Below are 20,954 nucleotides of genomic sequence, written 5' to 3'. Positions count from 1 at the left end.
GGCTCGGGCGTCGTCGGACTACTTCTGGAGGAGAGGTGGCCGGAGCTGAGGTGAGTGGGGTGGAGGCGCGCATCCAGCAGCATCCCGACGGGGGCTTCACGAGCATGGACTAGGTGGGTTTGTGCTCGGCCAGGCCAGGAGGCCTGGTATGCCCCTTGCCGGCATGTACGGACGAGTACCGACATTGGCGGTGGAGGCGGTTCCCTCCCGCGTCGCCACTACTTCATTGCTCCTCGGCTTCGAGATGCTCCTTTGGCTCACTGGCCTCGATTCGTTGGCCGTGGTAAGACGGCGATGGTGGTTCTACAGTCGTGGTGGCGCATGTTGGTGGGCAGTTGAGTTTGGTGGAGCACATTGAAGCGTCTGGGGCGAGGGTGCGAGGGTCGGGAGAAATCTCAGTCGAGTTGGCCGACACTGACGCGGTGATGCTCGCGGGTGCCACCTTTCCTTCCTGAAGGGTGTTGGGTGAAGCCCTCCTTCCTTGCCCTTGTGCATACCGGGGGAAACCCTAGGACCAGTCCGGGTAGCAGCCTCGTCGTCGTCGCATGTCTTCTTGAAGGTGCTACTTTGTACGCGGTGTTTCAGAGTGCTAGGATCGTGGTGGGAATTCTCTGGTGGGCGCAACGGCTACGAAACACCTTCGTTTTCGTCGATCCGACCTTTTCAGCTTTCTTTCTCTTTTCTTTCTTTCATGTTTTCTCTTAGGTGTGATTATGCTTATGCCCAGCAGTTGTACCGTGTGGTTGCTATTTAATATAGCGGGACGAAAGCCTATTTCAAGAAAGGTAATCACCAAACCTTTACAAACTTGTTCGGAACCATTCCACACCCTTGAGTCTCCCGAAGCTTGCCCAACGCAATCTACAAAGGAATGGCGCCTGGACAATCTCCTTCCTTCTACGGAGCCCAAACACCAAGAGTAACCAGATCCATAAAGAAAAACAAGGAAATCATATATCCTTTGATGAAGTGGTAGATGTAGGTATGCTCTATCTTTTCCTAAAAGAAACATGGTCCGAGTGTTGGGAGCGAGATCTGAAAGTTTCGTACTTTGCAACAATAGATGAGAGACTAATGGAGTTTTCTTTTGAGAGAGATCGAGACTAATGGAGTAGTCTCACCTTCTTGAGGTAGAAGGTTGGCTTATATATTTGGGCCCAAAATCCAATTCTAGGCCCGATGGTTTTGGGGGAAACCCTAGCGGCTCCAACCGCAAGACTCGACTTCTTGATAGTAATTTATAGAATTTATTTCATTGATTCATCTGCACTAAATTCAACTCGGGTATGAAAATATAAATCCAATTCAGCATTTCGGGAAGAATCCTCCACTTTGTCCATGCAATCTTGTAGTTTGTGTGTTTTTCGTATATATATATATATATATACTTTAAAAATCTTAATTTCTTCGGCCCTAAATATGTACCGCAGGTTTAGTGGATCTAGACATATATTTTAGCTTAAAATTTAACTAAATCTACGAAAAATATTTAGAGCTGAAGGAGTATACAACAAAAGAGGCTCAAGTATTTTAAGCCGGCGAAATTGGTGTTGAGGTGTCGCGGCGGCGGTATATTCCATGGAAAACGTAGAGCGCACCAGGCGCCAAACGGCATCCTCCACCACCACATCTTCTTCGCCTCAGTGATCCCCTCCGCTTTGTCGCTTTCCCACCGCCCCCCCCAAAACCTCCAACTCCAGCCGGCGACGACGACGAGCCTTATCCGGCACCATAAATATACCGGACTCCCGAGGCTCCCATTCCCCTCCCGTTGACCCAAGCCTCGCCGCTCCCTCTCCGCCCTCCGGTAAGCCTCCTCCGCGCGCGTCCCTTCCTGCACCAACCCGCTGGCTGTGGGGGGTTTCTCCTATCATAATCCTTCGCGCCGGCGCGGTTCCAGTTCCTCGGTTTTGCGGATTGGTGCGCTACTAGGACTAGGAGGAATCCGCAAAGCGTTGGGGTGGGGTGGGGATTAGTTCTGGAATTGGGGATTTTCTCAGGGTTTATAGGAGGAGTACTTTTAGAGGCGTTGGAAATTCCCGATTGACTGGAAAAACCGACGGTAGAATTACACTAAGGCTGCATATGCTTGATTATTCTAGTAGTTCGTTTGCTTACTGTACAGCCAGATCCCAGTTGCCCATTTCATGCATTATTATTTGTTCAGCAAATTACTTGAATGAACCACAGCCGCATGGAAACAACCCAGGGGATTAGAGTTAACGAACTCATATATTTGTACTGCAAAAATAAATGGATCCCTTAAGCCTGGTTGAACTTGGAACTGCACAACTGCCCTGCTCCTTCTGTCTATATTTCTATGCCGCATTTCCACGAATTCAAAGACCACACCAAGTTCAGTCGATCGAATTCTGGCTTCTCAGCGAACTGTGACTTTTGTTTACCAAGTTATGTTAGTCTCGATCGGTCGACCTGTGACACCTGGCTGGCATTCATACCGGAGGGCCTCGTCAGCTATGGCATTAATTGCTCTACTTGACTATGCAGTTCTCTTCTCGCGCTTATCGTTGACTAAATCAGGGCTGACAACAATCTACCAGCAGCTGCTTCATTATGGATACCGGCTGTTTATCATCTATGAACATAACTGGAGCTGCGCAAGTGCGGTCCTTTGTGGGGCAACTTCATACACAGAGGTGCTTCACAAGCAGCGGTGTCCAGCCGCTGAAAAGTAGTTCCCCAACGAGCGCTGGCTTGGCGTCTCTTGGCTCAAGGAATAGAGGGAAAAAATCACGCCGTGGGCTTGCTGCTCTGCAGGTTAAGATTTCGTCCCTGTTCGGAAAATAAAGTGGTTTCTCTATTTTATCTCACCATACCATTTTCTTGTGAAATAATTGTTTGCATTTTCTGCAGGTTGTTTCCCAGGATTTACCAAGACCTCCACTGGAAAACACTATTAACTATCTGGAAGCTGGGCAGCTTTCTTCATCTTTTAGAAGCAGTGAACGACCCAGTAAACCATTACAGATCGTGATTGCTGGTGCAGGTCTGATGTAACTGCTGGACTAGAACATATATGAATTTAACAAATTAGATACCCCCCTGAGTGAAGCACAACTGCCTCTTAGCGTTACTCGTCTCTGGTGTGAATTGTGCAGGATTGGCTGGACTATCAACTGCAAAATATCTAGCAGATGCTGGCCATAAACCCATATTGCTAGAAGCAAGAGATGTTTTGGGCGGAAAGGTCTGATAGTTTCTTACATCTGTTGCTTATCTCATCTCTAAAATTGTGCTGGTTATTTAATCTGACTTTTCAGTTGCTGTCGTCATTCTGAGTAGCTCACCTTCACCATTATTGTTGCTTGATTGCTTCTATCGTTGTATGCCTTGAACAGTTAGCTGCTTGGAAGGATGAAGATGGTGATTGGTATGAAACTGGTCTTCATATTTTCTGTAAGTTATGGTACTTCCTTGTTCCTTTGTGCCCTGTGTATAGCTTGTTTCCACTGGCAGTGTATAGATAGTATTTGATGCGTCAGACAAATATCTACATAATAATAAGATAGAACACCTTGAGTAAAGTACAAAATGATCTTATTCACAAGGCCAAGAGGAAATCTTATGCGGGACTGAAGGTTTGGGTAGATAATTTTGTATGATCCTTTCTTGTAGTTTCTTTTTTTGTTTTGTTTAAGTGCTTTTCTCTAGCACTGCCTGTACAGTTCCCAAAATTTAATAAAATATAAAAATATGCAGTGAGGAAACTCACTGTCCAGCTTCAAAAAAAAATCTTTGAGGAGCCACATTGAGGTTCTGAAATTGCAAATTAGTGAAGAGTTTCATACCGTCAATTTTTTAGGTTGCTTGCATTTTATTAATGGGCCTTATTCTCTTAATAATATTTTTAGTGGGGTTTTTTTTGCGTGACCGTATGAAAACATATAGCTTAAATTTCAATGTTCCATACATCGTTGTTGGCATGGTTGAATATTTCTTTTGTCTATAAATTCTCTTCTACCAGCCTTTCCTCCCTGCCACTAGCTTGTGTACGGTATTCATTCTGTGCATGTATGTAACCATATGTTTTTTTTTGGGTTTTAAGTTGGAGCTTATCCCAACGTACAGAATTTGTTTGGTGAGCTTGGTATTAATGATCGCTTGCAATGGAAGGAACACTCTATGATATTTGCCATGCCAAACAAGCCAGGAGAATACAGCCGTTTTGATTTCCCAGAGGTTTTGCCAGCGCCTTTAAACGGTAAGATCATACATAGCCCTGGTGTTGCTTAATAGATGAAAGAATGTCAAGAAAACTTAGGAATACATCCTAGTGTTAGTTCTTTCATTTTGCTAATATTTGAATGCAACTAGTGGGGTATGTTAGTGCAAACAACATTGTCATGGCCATCCAGCTGTTCTCTTCCCATCAATGTCGGTTTATCATTGATTATGCATGTATTTAACAGGAATATGGGCCATACTGAAGAACAATGAAATGCTTACTTGGCCGGAGAAGGTGAAGTTTGCTATTGGACTTCTTCCAGCAATGCTTGGTGGGCAAGCTTATGTTGAAGCTCAAGATGGCTTAACTGTTTCAGAGTGGATGGAAAAGCAGGTATGAGCCCACCAAGTCAGTTAGACTCATCTTTGTACTGAACACATAGCCGTCTCAATTCACACTTGATATATGAGGATATGTTGTAACACGATAAATTGCTGCCTTCCTTCTATTGTTATATTTTTAGGAAGAAGCGTGGCTAGGTCCATAAATGAAACTATATGCTCAAGTTTCCATACTTTTTTTCCACCCAGCCCTTCTGTATGCAATGTAGGCTTAAGTAATGCTTATAGTTCTATTAATCTTGTAAGAAAATCCCAAGTGCACAACGATGTGCTACCTCCTCCCCTCGAGGTAAAAGAACATGTTAAACTATTAGAGCTGAAAATATGAAAATGAACATAATGAAGAAGGCTAAATATACAAGACATCCTTAATTTCATTTTTCTTATTTGTAATACAGATGTTTCTCTCTTTTGTTCTTCTCAATAATGGAGTCATATGGTGTCTGATACAGTTATTTAATCAGCACAGGGTGTTCCTGATCGAGTCAACGATGAGGTTTTTATTGCAATGTCCAAGGCACTCAATTTCATAAACCCTGACGAGTTATCCATGCAGTGCATTCTTATTGCTCTAAACCGATTTCTCCAGGTACAACCCAATTACTCTATTCCTCCTGGAGAGATAGCTACATATTTGTAAAATATCTAGTATTTGTTATTTCGGTCATTCGTTATCATTTAGTAAAAGAACTGCGTAAATTTGTAGGAGAAGCATGGCTCAAAAATGGCATTCTTGGATGGTAATCCACCTGAAAGGCTATGTATGCCTATTGTCAACCACATTCAGTCTTTGGGTGGTGAGGTCCGCCTGAACTCTCGTATTAAGAAAATTGAACTGAACCCTGACGGGACCGTGAAGCACTTTGCATTGAGTGATGGGACTCAAATAACTGGAGATGCTTATGTTTGTGCTGCACCAGGTGTGATTTATTTTCAAGAATCATGTTTTCTTTACACCTGTTCAGTTTAACTGACTAGCCTGTTATTCAGTTGATATCTTCAAGCTTCTTGTACCGGAACAGTGGAGAGAGATCTCTTATTTCAAGAGGCTGGATAAGTTGGTGGGAGTTCCTGTCATCAATGTTCATATATGGTGAATTGATTGAAACTATTGGTTCTAAGTCCTGACAACTTTGTGTTTTTCGGTTCGACTTATATGGTCCTGCCTCATGTGTTATTTCAGGTTTGACAGAAAACTGAAAAACACATACGACCACCTTCTTTTCAGCAGGTATTCCTTTCTTCATACTCATCTTCCTGTTGGCACATAGTGCATTTTGTTGTCTTGTATTCAAATTGAGCGTCTTCAATCTTACCCCTACATGCTTTGAATGTGTTTTTGTTTGATACCAAATACCAGATGTCCCTTATGTTGATCTTGTTCACTTCTGTTTCAGGAGTCCACTTTTAAGCGTCTATGCAGACATGTCAGTAGCGTGCAAGGTACTAACTCAAGGAGTTATTAATATTGCATAGATACTAATATGAGGCATGTGATCCTGCATTCTTCTTGGAATCCACCATATTAAGTATTGATTGCGGGTTAACCAGAATTGTACTTTGAGGATTATTGACCAAAGGCCCAAATGCTTTTGCTAAGAAGGAATTCATTATTGAACTTAAAATTATAGATACCTTTGGCATTGCAAATTGTAGTTATCAATTACTGAAGTATAGCATTTTTGTCATTGCTAACATGTCAGTCGGCTGTTGATTTCGTGAATCATTTTAGTTTGAATAACTGAATAACCGTGCTAGCTTAACTGAAAGAACGAAGGACATGGATGCATACTCGTAATTTTAATTTTCCCTTGTTCTTTAACTCTATGCAGGAGTATTATGATCCAGACCGTTCAATGCTGGAGTTGGTGTTTGCTCCAGCAGAGGAATGGATTGGACGTAGCGACGCTGAAATCATCGAAGCAACCATGCAAGAGCTAGCCAAGTTATTTCCTGATGAAATAGCTGCTGATCAGAGTAAAGCAAAAATTCGTAAATACCATGTTGTGAAGACGCCGAGGTGAGGACATTTTGCTAACACCCATCCTGTTGATTAATCAAAAGGACACCTGATGTGGTCTTGTTCTCTTACACTGTTTATATTTTTCTGGCTCGCTGTTACAGATCTGTTTACAAGACCATCCCAGATTGTGAGCCTTGCCGACCTCTGCAACGATCACCGATCGAAGGGTTCTATCTGGCTGGCGATTACACGAAGCAGAAATATTTGGCTTCCATGGAGGGTGCAGTTTTATCCGGGAAGCTCTGTGCCCAGTCCATAGTTCAGGTAAATGCTCTCCACGGTTCTGGTTGCACATAGATGAGTCAAACTTCTATTGTTGTGTTGGTGCGTTATGGTATGGCATTATTGTGGTCTAATCACCTCTCTGCTTGCAGGATTCAAAATTGTTGTCCCGTAGGAGCCAGGAAAGCCTGAAGACAAAATCCGAAGTTCCCGTCGCTTCCTAGGTGTATTTAGTTAGCACACAATTCATTCTTAGCACATTCTGTGGTATTTTCACACTGTTGTAGAGTTGAACAGGTGATTGAGCTGATATCCATATATTGTGAAAAAGGAAATCTGTAAAACGAGAAGCTGCATAAAAGCAGCTCTGATCCATATAGCAATTCTTACGTTGGACCTTTCCGGAAGGCAAAAGTGATAAAAAAAGGATCTTAGATATTATCTTCGTTTGCAACAATTGGAACTGGATCAGTAACCGCTTACTTTTTCTGGAATTGTATAACATTAAAAAAAAGGTTCGTGTCAGCAAAAGGAGATGAAATCATGGATAATATCCTAGCATCTAAATCTTGTAAGCAAATGGGATTTATGATATTTGGCAGTTGCAACACCAAGCTGCAGTTACAAAAAGGAGGCACAGAGACAAGCCCTGAGATAACCTTCTCCCGAGATAGATGACGGGGCCTCAGTAAGTGAGATATTTGCTGCGCTCCCTACAGGAGGTATTGGTAGTAGTAGGCTGGTATAGTAGGTTATGCCCGAGATGCTAGTAGGTTACATCAGTTTTGGGAAGGTAATGGCTGTCCTGCATGATGGATTTCTGGAAGATACTTGAGCTTGAGGGTTTCCTTCGCATAGCTGAACGGAGCATCAGAATAGAAGATATTATGAGAGGCTTGAATTGGTAGAGTGCTAGTATATTGGTTGATAAAGAATAATAGGGAATGCATTTCATTTCAGTGCATTCTACAACATGCTCGCATTTCATCTTGGGTTGTTTCTCTATTCCTGGTTACACATGCGTGCCATCTTGGTCTGCGGGGCTCGTATGGATACACGTAGCCCGAGGACAAAAAACAATCTAAGAGCAAACCTATTGGTCTTTACATGCCAGAAAGCAAGAGATAACAGGGCCAGATTTCTTCTTTTCAAGATCAAAAAGGCGGCACCTGCCCTGCTTCCTTCCGTCCAATTGCCTCTCTTTCTCTCTCTCTCTCTCCCCTGTTCGGCCCCGGCCGAATCCCATAGCCTCCCATGGCGACGTCCTCATGCCATTGCTCAAAAAGACGTATCTTCAGAATATGCTGCTCCTGCTCCTTATGTGCATATATATAACTATAGGCTTATGCTTCCGTAGACCCCCAAATCTCAAAACCGATTGCTGTTTCACTCACGAAGATACCTCTTCGGGGGTTTACACTGTTTTGAAATTTGGGTGTCTATGGAAGCACAAGCCGGTATGGTCTTATGGAAATTAAACTTGTGTGCCTCCCAGCATGAATTTTGGGCCCCTGCTCTACTTCATGCTGCTATCATATTCCTGTACCCTTGAGGCCTTGACATACTAAACCGATTAGTGTCTTGTTCTTTGGCAGGGTACGTAACCCTTCTTTTTTTTGAGTCCAAAAGTTCAGAACAAAAAAATAAAGAGAGAAACACCAAAGTGTTTCTCTGAAACCGTCATGCCGTTCTTAAAAAGGAAGAAGATGTATTTTCAAAACATCGTGCTTCACTGCTTCTGCTGATTATGTGCATATACAAAGTTATAAGTTCATTGGAAACGATACTAGTTAGCCTTTAGACATGCATTTGGATCCCTGCTTTGTTTCATGTTGTTAGCAAATGCCTACACCCTTGAAATAAAAAGATTATTATCTTGCTGTTCTTTTAAAGGGTAACTTGATTGTGAACGTGATGCGGGCGGGCTGGACAGATAGGAGGCACACACTTTATATAAGCTCCATGGAAGCCTCTTTCATCGATCAACTCTACGGCTACAAAGTAAAACAGAAAGATTCAAGTGCCCATGACTTGAAAATCATCCGCAGTGGAGTGTTGGGGAAACTCAAATCGCAGAGGACCAATGTTCGTGCTCCAGTAACGGCCGAATGCCTCCTGCCTGCAAACCCGTGGATGCGTGACTGCAGCAGCAGCAGCAATGCAAGAAGTGATGTACTCCTAGCAAAAACCGCAGTGGGTGATCACGAGTCTGGTATATGGACTATCCATGGGAGGAGTCCGTTGTCGCATGAAAGGGAATTGGGAGCTTGCAATGGAGAAAAACTTCTCCATGATAATACAGGTAGCTATCTCAGTTACCTCATTCAACTTCCGGTGTATCATATGTTTTCAACACTAGCTGATTTTATGGAAGATGCATGAACAATTCAAAAATCAATTGTGTGTAAGCTCCAAGATGCTGTCTGTCTGAACGTACCTATGTTAGCAATAAGCTCGTAAAAGTTAGACTGCTAACCATGCTCTGAAGCAGTCTGCTACGATGAACTAAATATCTGATGCCATTTTTTTTCTCCCTGCAGAGGTCTCTGATAAGAATTTTTCTGACTACGAGGCGAATGTCGATGCGGAATCAAGTAAATCGTGCAAGAAAAGGAGGTTAAGCAGTACTTCCACTTACTGAATGATCAAGTGAGCTCGCATGATTAATTAGCATATAGTGTGTTGCAAGCATTGAGATGAAAAGCAACACACCGAATTACTCAAAGAGCCTGTTTGCTGCCTCAAAATCTGTTCGGAGCCTGTTTGTATCCTGTCAGACGCCCTCACTCACTACTTGAAGTAGTAGATAATATTGTTTCGTTTAAGATGCAAATGTAATGCATTCTATAAAGTTTGACTAATTATATGGAAAAAAAATCAACGACCAAAATATCATATCACTGTTATTAGAACCACCATGGAATATATTTTCATAGTATATGCATTTGGTATTGCGGTGTATGCTGAAATAGAGTGGGTATTATCTCTAGGAGGCTTCTTCCTTTCAAGTCAAGTTTTGTATCCCGATATATACTCACCCGAGACCGAGAGACACCGATACAACAATGTCCAAAGAGTAACGTCAATTTCATACTCTTTCAGGAACCATGCATCTAAGGCAAACATTGTAATTAATCAATAAGGTAAAATATGGGACCAGAGTGTGGTGCTTGGCCGGGGCCAAATATTTGAGTAATGTAATCCCAAGAGAGTAGTCTATCGTGTAATGCCTAGGATTTGTCTGAGGCTAAACCTGATCTAAAAGTTTCTTTTATGTTAATGAAAATGGAAAATCTTTTACCTTGCTTCAAGAAAAAAAAACTCTTTCACTTGGACCAATTCTTGCTCTTAGATGTTTCCACAGGGTGAAGGTGATAAAAGAAATTTTAGATATACTCAAATTTAGAAAAATCTAAGACATTTTTTTGGATGGAGAGAGTATTACATTTCTTTGCAGCTGGGAGCCTGATCAAGGCGATTTACACAAAAATAATCCTTTGTTGAAAAAAACGCACAAAATGACCTTCCGGGCAAACTATTTCACGCATCTAACCCTTTTGTGTGGCGCCCTTCGCAAGGGCGCCACACCTGTCTATGTGGCGCCCGTGGAAGCGGCGCCACACATTGTCGGTAGACAAGCTGGAGCCACCACGTATGACAGAATGTGTGGCGCCCTTGCGAAGGGAGCCACACAGAAGGGTGTGGCGCCCTTGCGAAGGGAGCCACATAGAAGGGTGTGGCGTCCTTGCGAAGGGAGCCACACAAAATGGTTAGAAACGTGAAATAGTTTGGCTGGAGGGTCATTTTGTGCTATTCTTACGCAAAAGGGTTATTTCTGTGTAAATCGCCCCTGATCAATAAGTGTTTAGTTTTCCTCTGGACGTGTATAACACAAAAGACTCAGGTTTGCGTCAGCAAAAGAGTAGAAAGCATGGACAATATCCAAATATCCAAGATCTTGTCTGTGTTGGTATATATGGATGGGCTTATTATATTGATCAGTTGCAGAACCGAGTTGCATCTTGAAAAGGGAGACACAGGCTGGATTAGGCTCTCAGATATTTCCCGTGGGGCCTCAATAATTGTACCTGAGAGATATTTTATGGGGTCTCAGCTCAACAGGAGATAGCAGGAGTAGTACGCCAGTAGGCCATGCCTGAGATGCTAACTACTGTAGTAGACCATATCAGTTTTCAGAAGAAAAAAGTTGGTTATATCTCCAGGCTGCCCTGTTACGATGGATGGGCTTGCCTGGATATTCCATCTAGGCTCTCTAGCTGAAGGCTCCCTGTGGAGTGGATAACTGAGCAAAGCATCAGAACAACGAATTGCACAATTGTGCAATTCTCTACCGCCCTAAGTATCCGAGGGCTCTGTTAGGAATTGGTAACGAAGCCCTGAGCAAATGCACTGCAATACATTTCCTGTGAGTATTATTGTATCTTCTTGTTGCATCCTTTTCTAATCTCAGGGGTACATACGCTATGCACGCAGCCTCATAAGTTTCATGGCATCTATTTACCAGTATGAAATCATGACGCGCGGAAATAAATGTCTTAAAATTGTCTAGATTCGCGCGTATCTGTTGAATATAAGCAAGTTATCATAAGAATTAGATGAACTAATCATCCAGATCAACAGAGTAGATGAACAAATAGCATCTAGATAAGATAAACCTATCGCATCTACTCCAAATAGCAGTATTAGAAGCTCTAGCAAGATCTGAAACGAGGAGGACAGAAACACATACCGTCCAGCGTTGGCCGCAGCAGCAGCAGCGGCGATGTTGGCGGCCGCAGCAGGATCCTGGTTGTCGCTCATCTTGAGGTTGCCAAAGAGGTTGTCGATGTCCGGAAAGAATTCGTCGTTCGGGAACTCCTCGTTGGACGACGTTGTGTTGCCAGTAGTCGCGCGTAAGCGCTCCCTAAAAACCTGATTGCCCCTCACCCATACAGGTCTACGAGAGGCAGGGTTTCGGAGGCCTATTGTCCCGTCGCTCGGTGCACGCCGAAGGACGGGATGAGGAAGACGAAGGCGGCGGCGCAATGTACTGGAAAGAGGCGGTCGCATATGGCGTGTCGTAGTCGTGGGGTGCAGCTCACGTCCGAGTCCACGATCCAGAAAAACCGGAACAAAACGGCAATACGTCCGTTAATGACTCGTAATTGATTACATAATTAATTTCCTGAACAACAAAAAGATAAGCTCGGCTCGGCGAGATTCCCGTAACCCGCGGCGGGTGGCGGAGGAGGAGGAGCGCGGAAGGGCTCTCTCTCTTCTCACTCGCTTATAAGGACTAGAACAACCCACCTTATATACCACTCTAACACTCTCCCAACTAGCAATGTGGGACTAAACTTTAGTCCCACCCCTTGCCATTCCCACATGGGCCAAGAGAATTTCAGAATTTGTATTGGGACATGGGCTACGGCCCAAGGCCAAATTCCAGCAGTATCTACATACTAAAACGCGTCTACATACATGTGAATCTACACAAATCTATATCGAACATAATAGTAACAGGAAGCACGAGGTAACCCGGACTCGATGAAAATAGAGTGCACTGAGATATGTTTTCCCTTCTTGTTCCGCCTTACACTCACACAAATGGAAGAATCATCATCTGAGGGCTTCTCGAGAGGAACTGAATTCCCATGCAATGTAACATCTTCGTCTCCCGCAATAGGGGCGGAGGCGACAACCTCTCCCGCCCCCAGATCTCCGCTGGCGTGAGGGATGGTCTACTCTCCTTTCGATTACCGCTTTGGCGGCATGAGGGAGGGGGACCTCGCTCCTCTGTTATGGTCTGGTTTTTAATGTTTAGGGTTTGTCTAGTGTGGTGCACCACTGGTTTGGTGGGAGAGGGGCCGGGCAAATAAGTCTGCCTTAACTCTATTCCCACACTGACGTCGACCTTCACGACGACGTCGATCTTGGAGTTGATGGCATCGTGTGCTTGTCGATTCTTCAGATCGGCTACTTGGCATTGCCTTTCTTCAGATATGGCGAGATTCGTTTCTCGGCGTGTTGCTGGCGTTCGTCGTTATGCACGGCGGCGCTAGGGCTCGGAGCGAAGTGGATGCTCTGGTGCGAGGATTTAGGCGGTGGATTTGTCGTTATTCCTCGACTTCGTGGATAGGATGCGGTAGATCTTGGTCCAAGTTAGCACAGGACGTCCCCTAGTCGACGTGCCACACCGTCATCGGTGTCGATGCTTTAAGCGGGCTCGTTCATCGACTCTCAAAGCCTCGTTGGCGATTGTGCTCTTTTGGATCTGGTAATGGTGGAGGTCGGCGTCTCTTCCAACCCGCGTGTGTCTAGGCGGCGTTGGAGTTTCGTGGTAGCCCCTGGTTTCGGCGAGTGCAGGAAACCCTAGGGATAATTTTCTTTAAAGTTTCCGGATCACCTATTTTCTGGTTCGTTTGTATGTTTTTTTTACTACATGCATGATTCACCATAATATCAAGGTTAGTTTCTCATTTGTTTACTCGTGCAACTTAATTTTGTACTAATGAAATATGTGGTTGTTGTCATAAAAAAATCGCGTGCACTTGGACGTGATCCGTGGCAAAACCACGGTATTTAAGAGAACATGCTAGCTGTAGAGTACGTGCGGACGTAACCAAGGCATGGTTGGAAGTTTGGAGGGCAGCAGCACCTCCTGCTAACCGGGGATCAAATCCAGTTTAACTTTTTTGTATTTTATAAAGACAGAATATTGTATTTTATAAAGGTAGAATTTTTTTTATGAGCGATGGTGTTTCCGTCGTAGTGAATTGTTTGTGGCGAATTCGTTAATCTCAGAGCATCTCCAATCGCGTCCCCAAAACCAACCTTCAAAGGAATTTGGCGTGCTAGATAGAAAAACGTTCCCAGCCGCGTCCTCCAAGCCTCTTTTTCCGGCGCGGCCCGATGCGCTGTCCGGCGCCCCGAGCCCGTCCCCGCCTCACAGGGGACGCTCCGGGCACACCGAACGCAACGAAAAGCGAGGCGGGCTCCCACCTATCAGCGACTATTTCCATAAACCGTTGGTTCGCGTCTTTTTTTCTCGTCGCTCCTTCCCTCCCGCACCTCCTACCCCTTCGCCGCCGCTGGATTTGCCGGCCGTTTCGACGGCTGATCTCTTCTGAGAGTCGGCACCGTCGTCGCGGCTGGCACTCTCGCCGGACGTTCCGCCGCTGCCGCTTCGCCAGCGCGTCCCAGAACGCGGCGTCAAATCCGCCCACCTCCGCACACACAAGGTGCTCAACGACTTGCCAGGTAGGCGCGATTGGCAGCTGTTCGTTGCCTCGTCTGCCGCGACACAATTTTAACCATTGATTTTGCTTCAGACATGGATAGCGACGACGAGATGCTTTCCCTACTGTTGGAGGACAAGCAAGCCTTCGACGACGACCTCCGAAAGCATTTGCTGATCACCGCGTCCCTCCAGGACATGCTTGACGCCGAGGCGGAGAAGAGGAAGAGGCCGCGCCTCGGAGGATCAAGGCCGGGGAGAAAGAAGTCGAAGCCCCGGCAGAGGATGGAGGGGCATACCATGCTGCACAACGACTACTTCGCAGATGACGCAACACATGCCGACAATTTTCGGCGCCGGTATAGGATGAGCAAGGGTCCGTTCATGAATATCCTCCACGGCGTTCGAGAGTTCGACCCCTAGTTCAAGCTCAAGCACGACGCTGTAGGCGTTATCGGGTTCTCGTCGATTCAGAAGTGCACCGCCGCCATGTGGATGCTTGCATACGGAGCACCTGCCGATACACAGGACGACTACCTTCGCATGAGTAAGTCTACTGCCATTGAGTGCATGTACAAATTTTGCCGAGCTGTGGTGGGAAAGTTTGGCAAATACTACTTGAGAGGGCCAACTGAGGAAGAGACTGCAAGGATCATGTCACAAAATGCTGCCAGAGAATTCCCTGAAATGCTTGGAAGCATCGATTGCATGCACTGGTCATGGAAGAACTGCCCGTTTGCTTGACAGGGTATATACAAAAGGCGTCATGGATATTGCAGTGTGGTGTTTGAAGCTATGGCAGATTATGAACATGGATTTGGCATTCTTTCTTTAGCATGACGGGATCACACAATGACATCAACGTGTTGCAGCAGTCTCCGGTGTTCAGCAAACTAGTGGAAGGGCATGCTCTACCATGCAACTATGAGATTAATGGTCACCAATATACCAAAGGCTATTATCTAGTTGATGGTATATATCTAAATCTAGATGTATCTAGATAATAAATGGCGTCTAGATACATTTAAATTTAGATTAATCTCATATGTCTATTTTTTTGGACAAGGGATAGACCCCGAAGTGTTGTGGGTATACTTCATGGGTGTATCATCGACAGTGCCTAGATCCGGCAAGTCCGGGTGGCCCATAGACGGTGATGGTGGCATGAGGCCCATCGGGCGGCCCAGTTGCTGTTGATCATGAAGGATGAAGTCCAGCCCAGGATCATGGAGCCGGATCCCACCGACTTACGAAGGAGGCCAAATCCACGGAGGCTCATGAGGAACCCGGATCCAGTACGACGTAGATGGAAGGCGGATCCTTGACGTACACGGCAATACTTTGTACCGTAGTTAGGCAACCTGTAATCCGGCTAGGACTCTCCAGTGTAAACCCTAGATCCGTGTGTCTTTATAAGCTGGATCCCGGGAGCCCTAAGGGGCACGACCACAACTCATTGTAACATCGCGAAAGCGCCCAGATAATCCCAGACAAGCAGCAGTAGGCCCTGTCTTCGAGCAGGTGTTCCGAAGCTGGGTAAATCGCGTACCACCGTCCCGAGGACTCTCCGCCCTATGGCCCCCACTTCTTCTCCCCCTCGTGAGGATCCCTCCTCCGAGGTACCGTCAAATAAGCAACGATAGTTGGCGCCCACCGTGGGGCCTGCGGCGTCTGGAGGCCGGAACCGGGAGGGTTCCGCCATGGGAAGCTACGACGACTCCATCGCCGTGGGGCGTGTTCTTTACGCCGGAAATCTCCCGTTCGTCCCTCCAGATGAGTGCTGGATTCCGGCTAAAACCGACCCCGTCAAGCTCTCCATCGTCCCAATCGGCGGCATCCACATCTTCATCGGCGAAACCGTCGATTCCGACGGGAACGCCCTGGTAAGTCATGCTGACGCGACCGCCGCTGAGCAGGACACTGTCGCAAAGATCCGATTTGAGATGTTGGAGCTCCCTAAGGAAGATTCCGCCTTAGATCTGGAAAAGTCAAAGCCCACCCAATCCGCCCCTGAGCAAGAAAGTGCGGTGGAAGAACAATGCAGATCCGCCTGGGTCTCCCAGGTGTTAGAAAAGCAAAGGTGTCACTTCGTGCACTTCCTCGGACATACTGACGGATCCGCCCTTCCTGAAGAAGGAGCAGGACCCATGCAAGTTGAAGCTGCTGGAGACAGCAACGCCCCGGATCAGCAAGAGGCTGCCGGAGACAGCGAAGCACCGGGTCAGCAAGAGGATGCCGGAGAGAAAGAGGAGTCAATTCTAGGCAACCTCAGCCCAACCTCCGGCGATGTTTCAACCATGAACACGGAGGAGTACAACAAAGCTCTGAAGGAATTAGGGATTGAGGATGGAGCCGAAGCAAAATCCGATGCGAATCCGCTCCGCCCAAGGAGGTCTTCGCGACCATAACAGGGATGGAGCAGGACGCTGAGGAAGATGAAACTCCGACTGGCGTCGAACCCCTAGGCCCTTCCACTTCGGAAACTCCGCCCTTGCGCCCTCGATACCGCACGACACTGGATTCCGGAGCCTCTGGAAGCCAGGAATATCTGTCCCCTGAAGAGCTCGTTGAACACGCAGGCCAAGGCGCCATTGCACATTCGGAAATCCTCAACAAGCAAATCACTCCGGAAGAGGCCGCAAATCCTGAAGCTTTAGAAGAAAAGAGGAAGGAAATTCTGGCCGCCGCCAAGTTGTTTGCTACCACCGCAGCAGCAATGCTGGACGAAAGGAAGGAAGCTGAAGCCTTGATGGAAAGTTTCCTCAAAAGAGAACGCGAGGCCGTTGAAAGTCTGACAGAGGCAAAGAGGCTCCAGAATCAATGGGAAACCATGATGAAAAGCTCTAATGAGGAAGAAGATAGAATCCGCCAGGAAGCCATTGCTCCCCGGAAGATTAATTTTGCAACACCTTCTGGCCAGCCGCCTCTTGCCACTCCCAAAGACAACATGAAGAAGGCCGCAGAGATTTTGGCAAAGAAAGATGAAGAAATCGACATCGCACACCTCCGTACGCTTGTAGCCTCAGCAATGAAGCAACAAAGCAAGGCAGACACTTCGCGTCGGTTAGAATCTAACCCGAAACACTGTGTATCCACAGCGCAGAAGGACGCCTCCGGAAGGCCTGACCGTGACGATGAATCACGCACCGGATCCTCGGAGCGCAGAAGGAGGACATCCAGAGAACATCTAAATCCGATCCCGATTCCCTCGAAAACACCTCCGACGGTCCCAAAGAAGGGAAAAGATCCGATGTATGCTGGAAAGGACAAGTACCAAAACCCATCGCCTCCGCCCAAGGGGTACCCGCGGCCTCCTCCGCCTCGCCGTCGTAGTCTTGTCGGAAACACTAGGCCCCATGGTCCTGGTGGAATCAACATCCGCGACAACGCAGCACCTCAGAGGAGCAGGGAGCGCACGCCGGAATCTCGCCGGAGCCGGAACGAGGAGCGTGAACAAGATCCCCGCAAAAGCCGGAACAGCGGCAGCGATCGCCATCATGGAGAAGGTAGCCACCGCAGCCGGAGTCAGCATAAGGAAGGGCGAGGAGAATCTGAAGGCGGAAGCAAGAAATCTCACAGGCCCCCTCACAGATCTCCTTCCCCACACCCAGTGGTGGAGGCGGAGGCCGGAGATCTCGCTCGCGCTCAAAATCTCCGCAGAACGGTCCGCGCGACGCGAATGATCGCCTCAACGAGTACATATCCGAGTACATCGGTCCAAAGTGTTTTGGTAGGATGATCCGGGAGGAGCCTTACCCAAAGGGACTGAATCTTAAGTTACCCGGAAATCTGAAGCATTATGATGGCACTGAGAGACCCGACACCTGGATCAAGGATTACTTCAATGCAGTAAGCTTCGCTGGAGGAAATCAGAGAATCGCCTGCCGCATGCTCCAGTTGTACCTTATTGGTCCAGCTCGTATTTGGCTTAGCGACCTCCCGTCGAACTCCATCTTTTGTTGGTTTGACATGAAGATTGCTTTCAAAAAGCACTTCAGAGGCACCTACAAGAGACCTGCCACAACAAGCGACCTGCAGGCATGCATCCAGAAGAAAGGAGAAACATCGTGCACTTTCCTCACCCGATGGCTGTCAACCAGAAACGAGTGCGAGAACGTCGACGATCGCACTGCTATGCACGCTTTTATCGGTGGACTGCAGAGAGGAGGATTGCTTCGGCACAAGCTCACTTGCCTGATCAACGAAAACAAACTAACTTTGGACTACATGATCAGCATTGCAAGTACTCACTCCGCCGTTGATGACGACGCAGGAGGAGAACTGGCCGCTACAGCTATACCCCTACACCAACAGAAGAAAAACCGCAACAACGGCGGCAATAGCAGCAACAAGCGGAAAATTCCATCTGACGACCAGAAGCCCGCCGGATCCGACATGGTGGCCATGGCATTCCAACGCGGAGGTCAAGGAGGCGGAAGAGGCCGCGGTCGCGGAGACGGAGCCGGCAGGGGCCAGCAGCGCGCTGACGAGGTCACGGCTGCCGGAACCCACGCTCCCCAAACTTATGAGGAGTACAGAGATATGCCATGCCTAGCCCACATAGATCCGGCTACAGGGAAGTCCTCCCACACCAATCGCAACTGCAAGTGGCTCAACGATCTCAAGACTGACCCGGAAGCAGGATACAAGCGAGCCCGGAAGCACCGCCCTCGCGGCAAAGGAGGCAAGGGCAAGAACAAGGAAAAGGACGAGGACAGTTCCGAGGCGATGGACGAGGATGACGCTTCGCCGGATGCCAAAGAGGCCCCCGCAGCTAATAAGACCAACCCCTTTGGAAAAAAGAGTGCTGGTGCGTACCACACTTTCCTCGGAACACCAACAGTCCGCGCCAACAAGTCAACTCTCAAGATCCTGAATGCCACAGTTCCGGCTGTGCCGCAGTATGTCAGGTGGTCGGAAACTTCGTGTACGTTTGATAGGTCGGATCATCCCACCATAATTCCGAAGGAGTGCTACGCTTTAGTTGTGAGTCCCCGCATCGACGGGTATGACTTCTCCAAGTGCCTCATGGATGGCGGAGCCAGCTTGAACATCATGTACTTGGAGATTCTGGAGAAAATGCAGTTAACCAAGGAACAGTTGAAGCACAGCAACGTCGAGTTCCACGGCGTGGTTCCGGGTAAAAAAGCAAACTCCTTAGGCAGCATCAGACTTCCCGTGGCCTTCGGCGATGTTAAGAATTTCCGCGAAGAGATGATCACGTTTGAGATCATGCCTTTCAAAAGCTCCTACCACGTCATCTTCGGCAGGCCCACCTACCACAAGTTTCACGCAAGGGCGTGCTACATCTACAACAAGCTCAAGATTCCGGGTCCCAACGGCATGATCACTGTGTCCGGAAACTACAACAAAGCTCATGAGTGCGAGCTTGGTGAAGCAGCTTTCGCAGAATCTGTGATCTCTGCCATAGAGCTGCAAGGTTACAGAGCCGCGGTGGATCCTTCAGAGATGCAAACCACCAAAAGGCAAATCTCAGAGCAGAATGACTCGTTCGGGGCCGCGATAGACACCAAGAAAGTCGACCTCAAGAAAGGCGACAGCTCCAAGCAGGTGTCAGTCAGAGCCAACATGGACCCCAAATAGGAAAGCGCGCTCGCGCTAACATGGATATCTTCGCATGGCAACCTTCTGACATGTCCGGAGTACCAAGGGAACTCACCGAGCACTACCTCAACATAAATCCGTGAGCCAAACCGGTGAAGCAAGCTATGAGACGCTTTGGAGATAAGAAGCTCCGCGCCATTGGGACGGAACTAGCAAAGTTACTAGAGGCAGGTTTTGTAGTAAAATTATCCATACTGGTTGGGTCGCAAATCCCGTCCTTGTACCCAAAAAGAATTCTGAAATACTAAGAATGGGCATCGATTACTTCGGCTTGAATAAGCACTGTCCAAAGGATCCGTTCCCCTTGCCGAGCATTGACCAAGTCATTGATTCGACGGCGGGGGCGGAACTTCTGTGTTTTCTTGACGCATATTCCGGGTACCATCAGATCCGGATGAAGAAGTCCGACCAAAAGGCGACCTCTTTCATCACACCTTTCGGTACTTACTGCTATGTTACCATGCCCTTTGGTTTGAAAATGCAGGAGCAACTTACCAGTGTACGATGCAGCGGTGCTTGAAGGACCAGATTGGCCGGAATGTACACGCCTACATCGATGACATCGCGGTCATGACCCGGAAAGGTCCTGACTTGATCAGCGACCTCACATAAACCTTTGAGAATCTTCGACGATACAAGATGATGTTGAATCCGCTGAAGTGCGTCTTTGGCGTGCCAGCCGGAAAACTCCTTGGCTTCATTGTCTCTCATAGAGGCATTGAAGTTAACCCAGAAAAAATCAAGGCAATCCTGTGCATCAAAAGGCCAACTTGTCTCAAAGATGTGCAATGGCTAACTGGTTGTGTTGCAATAATCAGTAGGTTCGTAAGCCGTCTTGGCGAGAAGGCACTACCTCTGTATAAGCTACTGAAGAAAAACAGACCAATTTGTCTGGGACGACGCAAACTGATGTAGCACTTCGAGGGTTGAAGGAAATACTTACCTCCCCTCCTATTCTCGCAGCTCCAGCAGAGTCAGAGCCTATGCTCCTCTACCTGGCAGCTTCCAACAAGGTCGTCAGCCTCATCATCGTGGTGGAACGCAAGGAAGAAGGCCATGAATACGGAGTCCAAAGACCAGTCTACTACGTTAGCAAAGTTTTAATGGATTCCAAGGAAAGATACCCTCACTTCCAGAAGTTAGCCTATGGTGTGTTCTTGGGAAGCAGGATGCTTAGACAGTACTTTCAAGAGCACCCCATGACGGTCGTGAGCAAAGCTCCACTGTCCACGATTCTTCACAACGCTGACGCAACAGGAC

The 20,954-nt window shown here is 47.2% G+C and overlaps 2 protein-coding genes across 4 annotated transcripts; both read left to right on the top strand.

Annotated features, from left to right (window-relative positions):
- Nucleotides 1-1,610: 1,610 nt before the first annotated feature.
- LOC127296996 (15-cis-phytoene desaturase, chloroplastic/chromoplastic) lies at nucleotides 1,611-7,273 on the top strand. Of its 3 annotated transcripts, none has more exons than XM_051327243.2 (15): nucleotides 1,611-1,807; nucleotides 2,565-2,778; nucleotides 2,875-3,007; nucleotides 3,120-3,208; nucleotides 3,360-3,417; nucleotides 4,067-4,222; nucleotides 4,431-4,579; nucleotides 5,057-5,176; nucleotides 5,294-5,507; nucleotides 5,578-5,680; nucleotides 5,771-5,818; nucleotides 5,985-6,030; nucleotides 6,420-6,607; nucleotides 6,712-6,874; nucleotides 6,985-7,273. In XM_051327243.2, the coding sequence occupies exons 2-15, from the start codon at nucleotides 2,575-2,577 to the stop codon at nucleotides 7,054-7,056; spliced, it is 1,743 nt and encodes a 580-aa protein (XP_051183203.1). In that variant the 5' UTR covers nucleotides 1,611-1,807; nucleotides 2,565-2,574; the 3' UTR covers nucleotides 7,057-7,273. The 3 variants fall into 3 exon arrangements, with proteins under 3 accessions (XP_051183203.1, XP_051183202.1, XP_051183201.1); XM_051327242.2 differs by having other exon boundaries at nucleotides 2,542-2,778; XM_051327241.2 differs by having other exon boundaries at nucleotides 1,612-1,807; nucleotides 2,509-2,778.
- An 806-nt stretch (nucleotides 7,274-8,079) lies between these two features.
- On the top strand, nucleotides 8,080-9,596 carry LOC127296997 (uncharacterized). Its single transcript, XM_051327245.2, has 3 exons — nucleotides 8,080-8,540; nucleotides 8,726-9,134; nucleotides 9,373-9,596. The coding sequence occupies exons 2-3, from the start codon at nucleotides 8,747-8,749 to the stop codon at nucleotides 9,471-9,473; spliced, it is 489 nt and encodes a 162-aa protein (XP_051183205.1). The 5' UTR covers nucleotides 8,080-8,540; nucleotides 8,726-8,746; the 3' UTR covers nucleotides 9,474-9,596.
- Nucleotides 9,597-20,954: the final 11,358 nt, after the last annotated feature.

Source organism: Lolium perenne, chromosome 4 (assembly GCF_019359855.2).
Source record: "Lolium perenne isolate Kyuss_39 chromosome 4, Kyuss_2.0, whole genome shotgun sequence".
NCBI lineage: Eukaryota > Viridiplantae > Streptophyta > Magnoliopsida > Poales > Poaceae > Lolium > Lolium perenne.
Note: the sequence above shows the minus strand (reverse complement) of the source record. Positions and strands in the feature narration are given on the sequence as shown.

What these genes read in the sequence shown, in the direction of transcription:
- LOC127296996 (XM_051327243.2), top strand. Translation starts at nt 2,575, where the DNA reads ATGGATACCGGCTGTTTATCATCTATGAACATAACTGGAGCTGCGCAA. An exon ending in GAGATGTTTTGGGCGGAAAG is followed by an intron (nt 3,209 to 3,359) that starts GTCTGATAGTTT and finishes TGCCTTGAACAG; the next exon opens with TTAGCTGCTTGGAAGGATGA. An exon ending in CATGTTGTGAAGACGCCGAG is followed by an intron (nt 6,608 to 6,711) that starts GTGAGGACATTT and finishes TCGCTGTTACAG; the next exon opens with ATCTGTTTACAAGACCATCC.
- LOC127296997 (XM_051327245.2), top strand. Translation starts at nt 8,747, where the DNA reads ATGCGGGCGGGCTGGACAGATAGGAGGCACACACTTTATATAAGCTCC. An exon ending in ACTTCTCCATGATAATACAG is followed by an intron (nt 9,135 to 9,372) that starts GTAGCTATCTCA and finishes TTCTCCCTGCAG; the next exon opens with AGGTCTCTGATAAGAATTTT.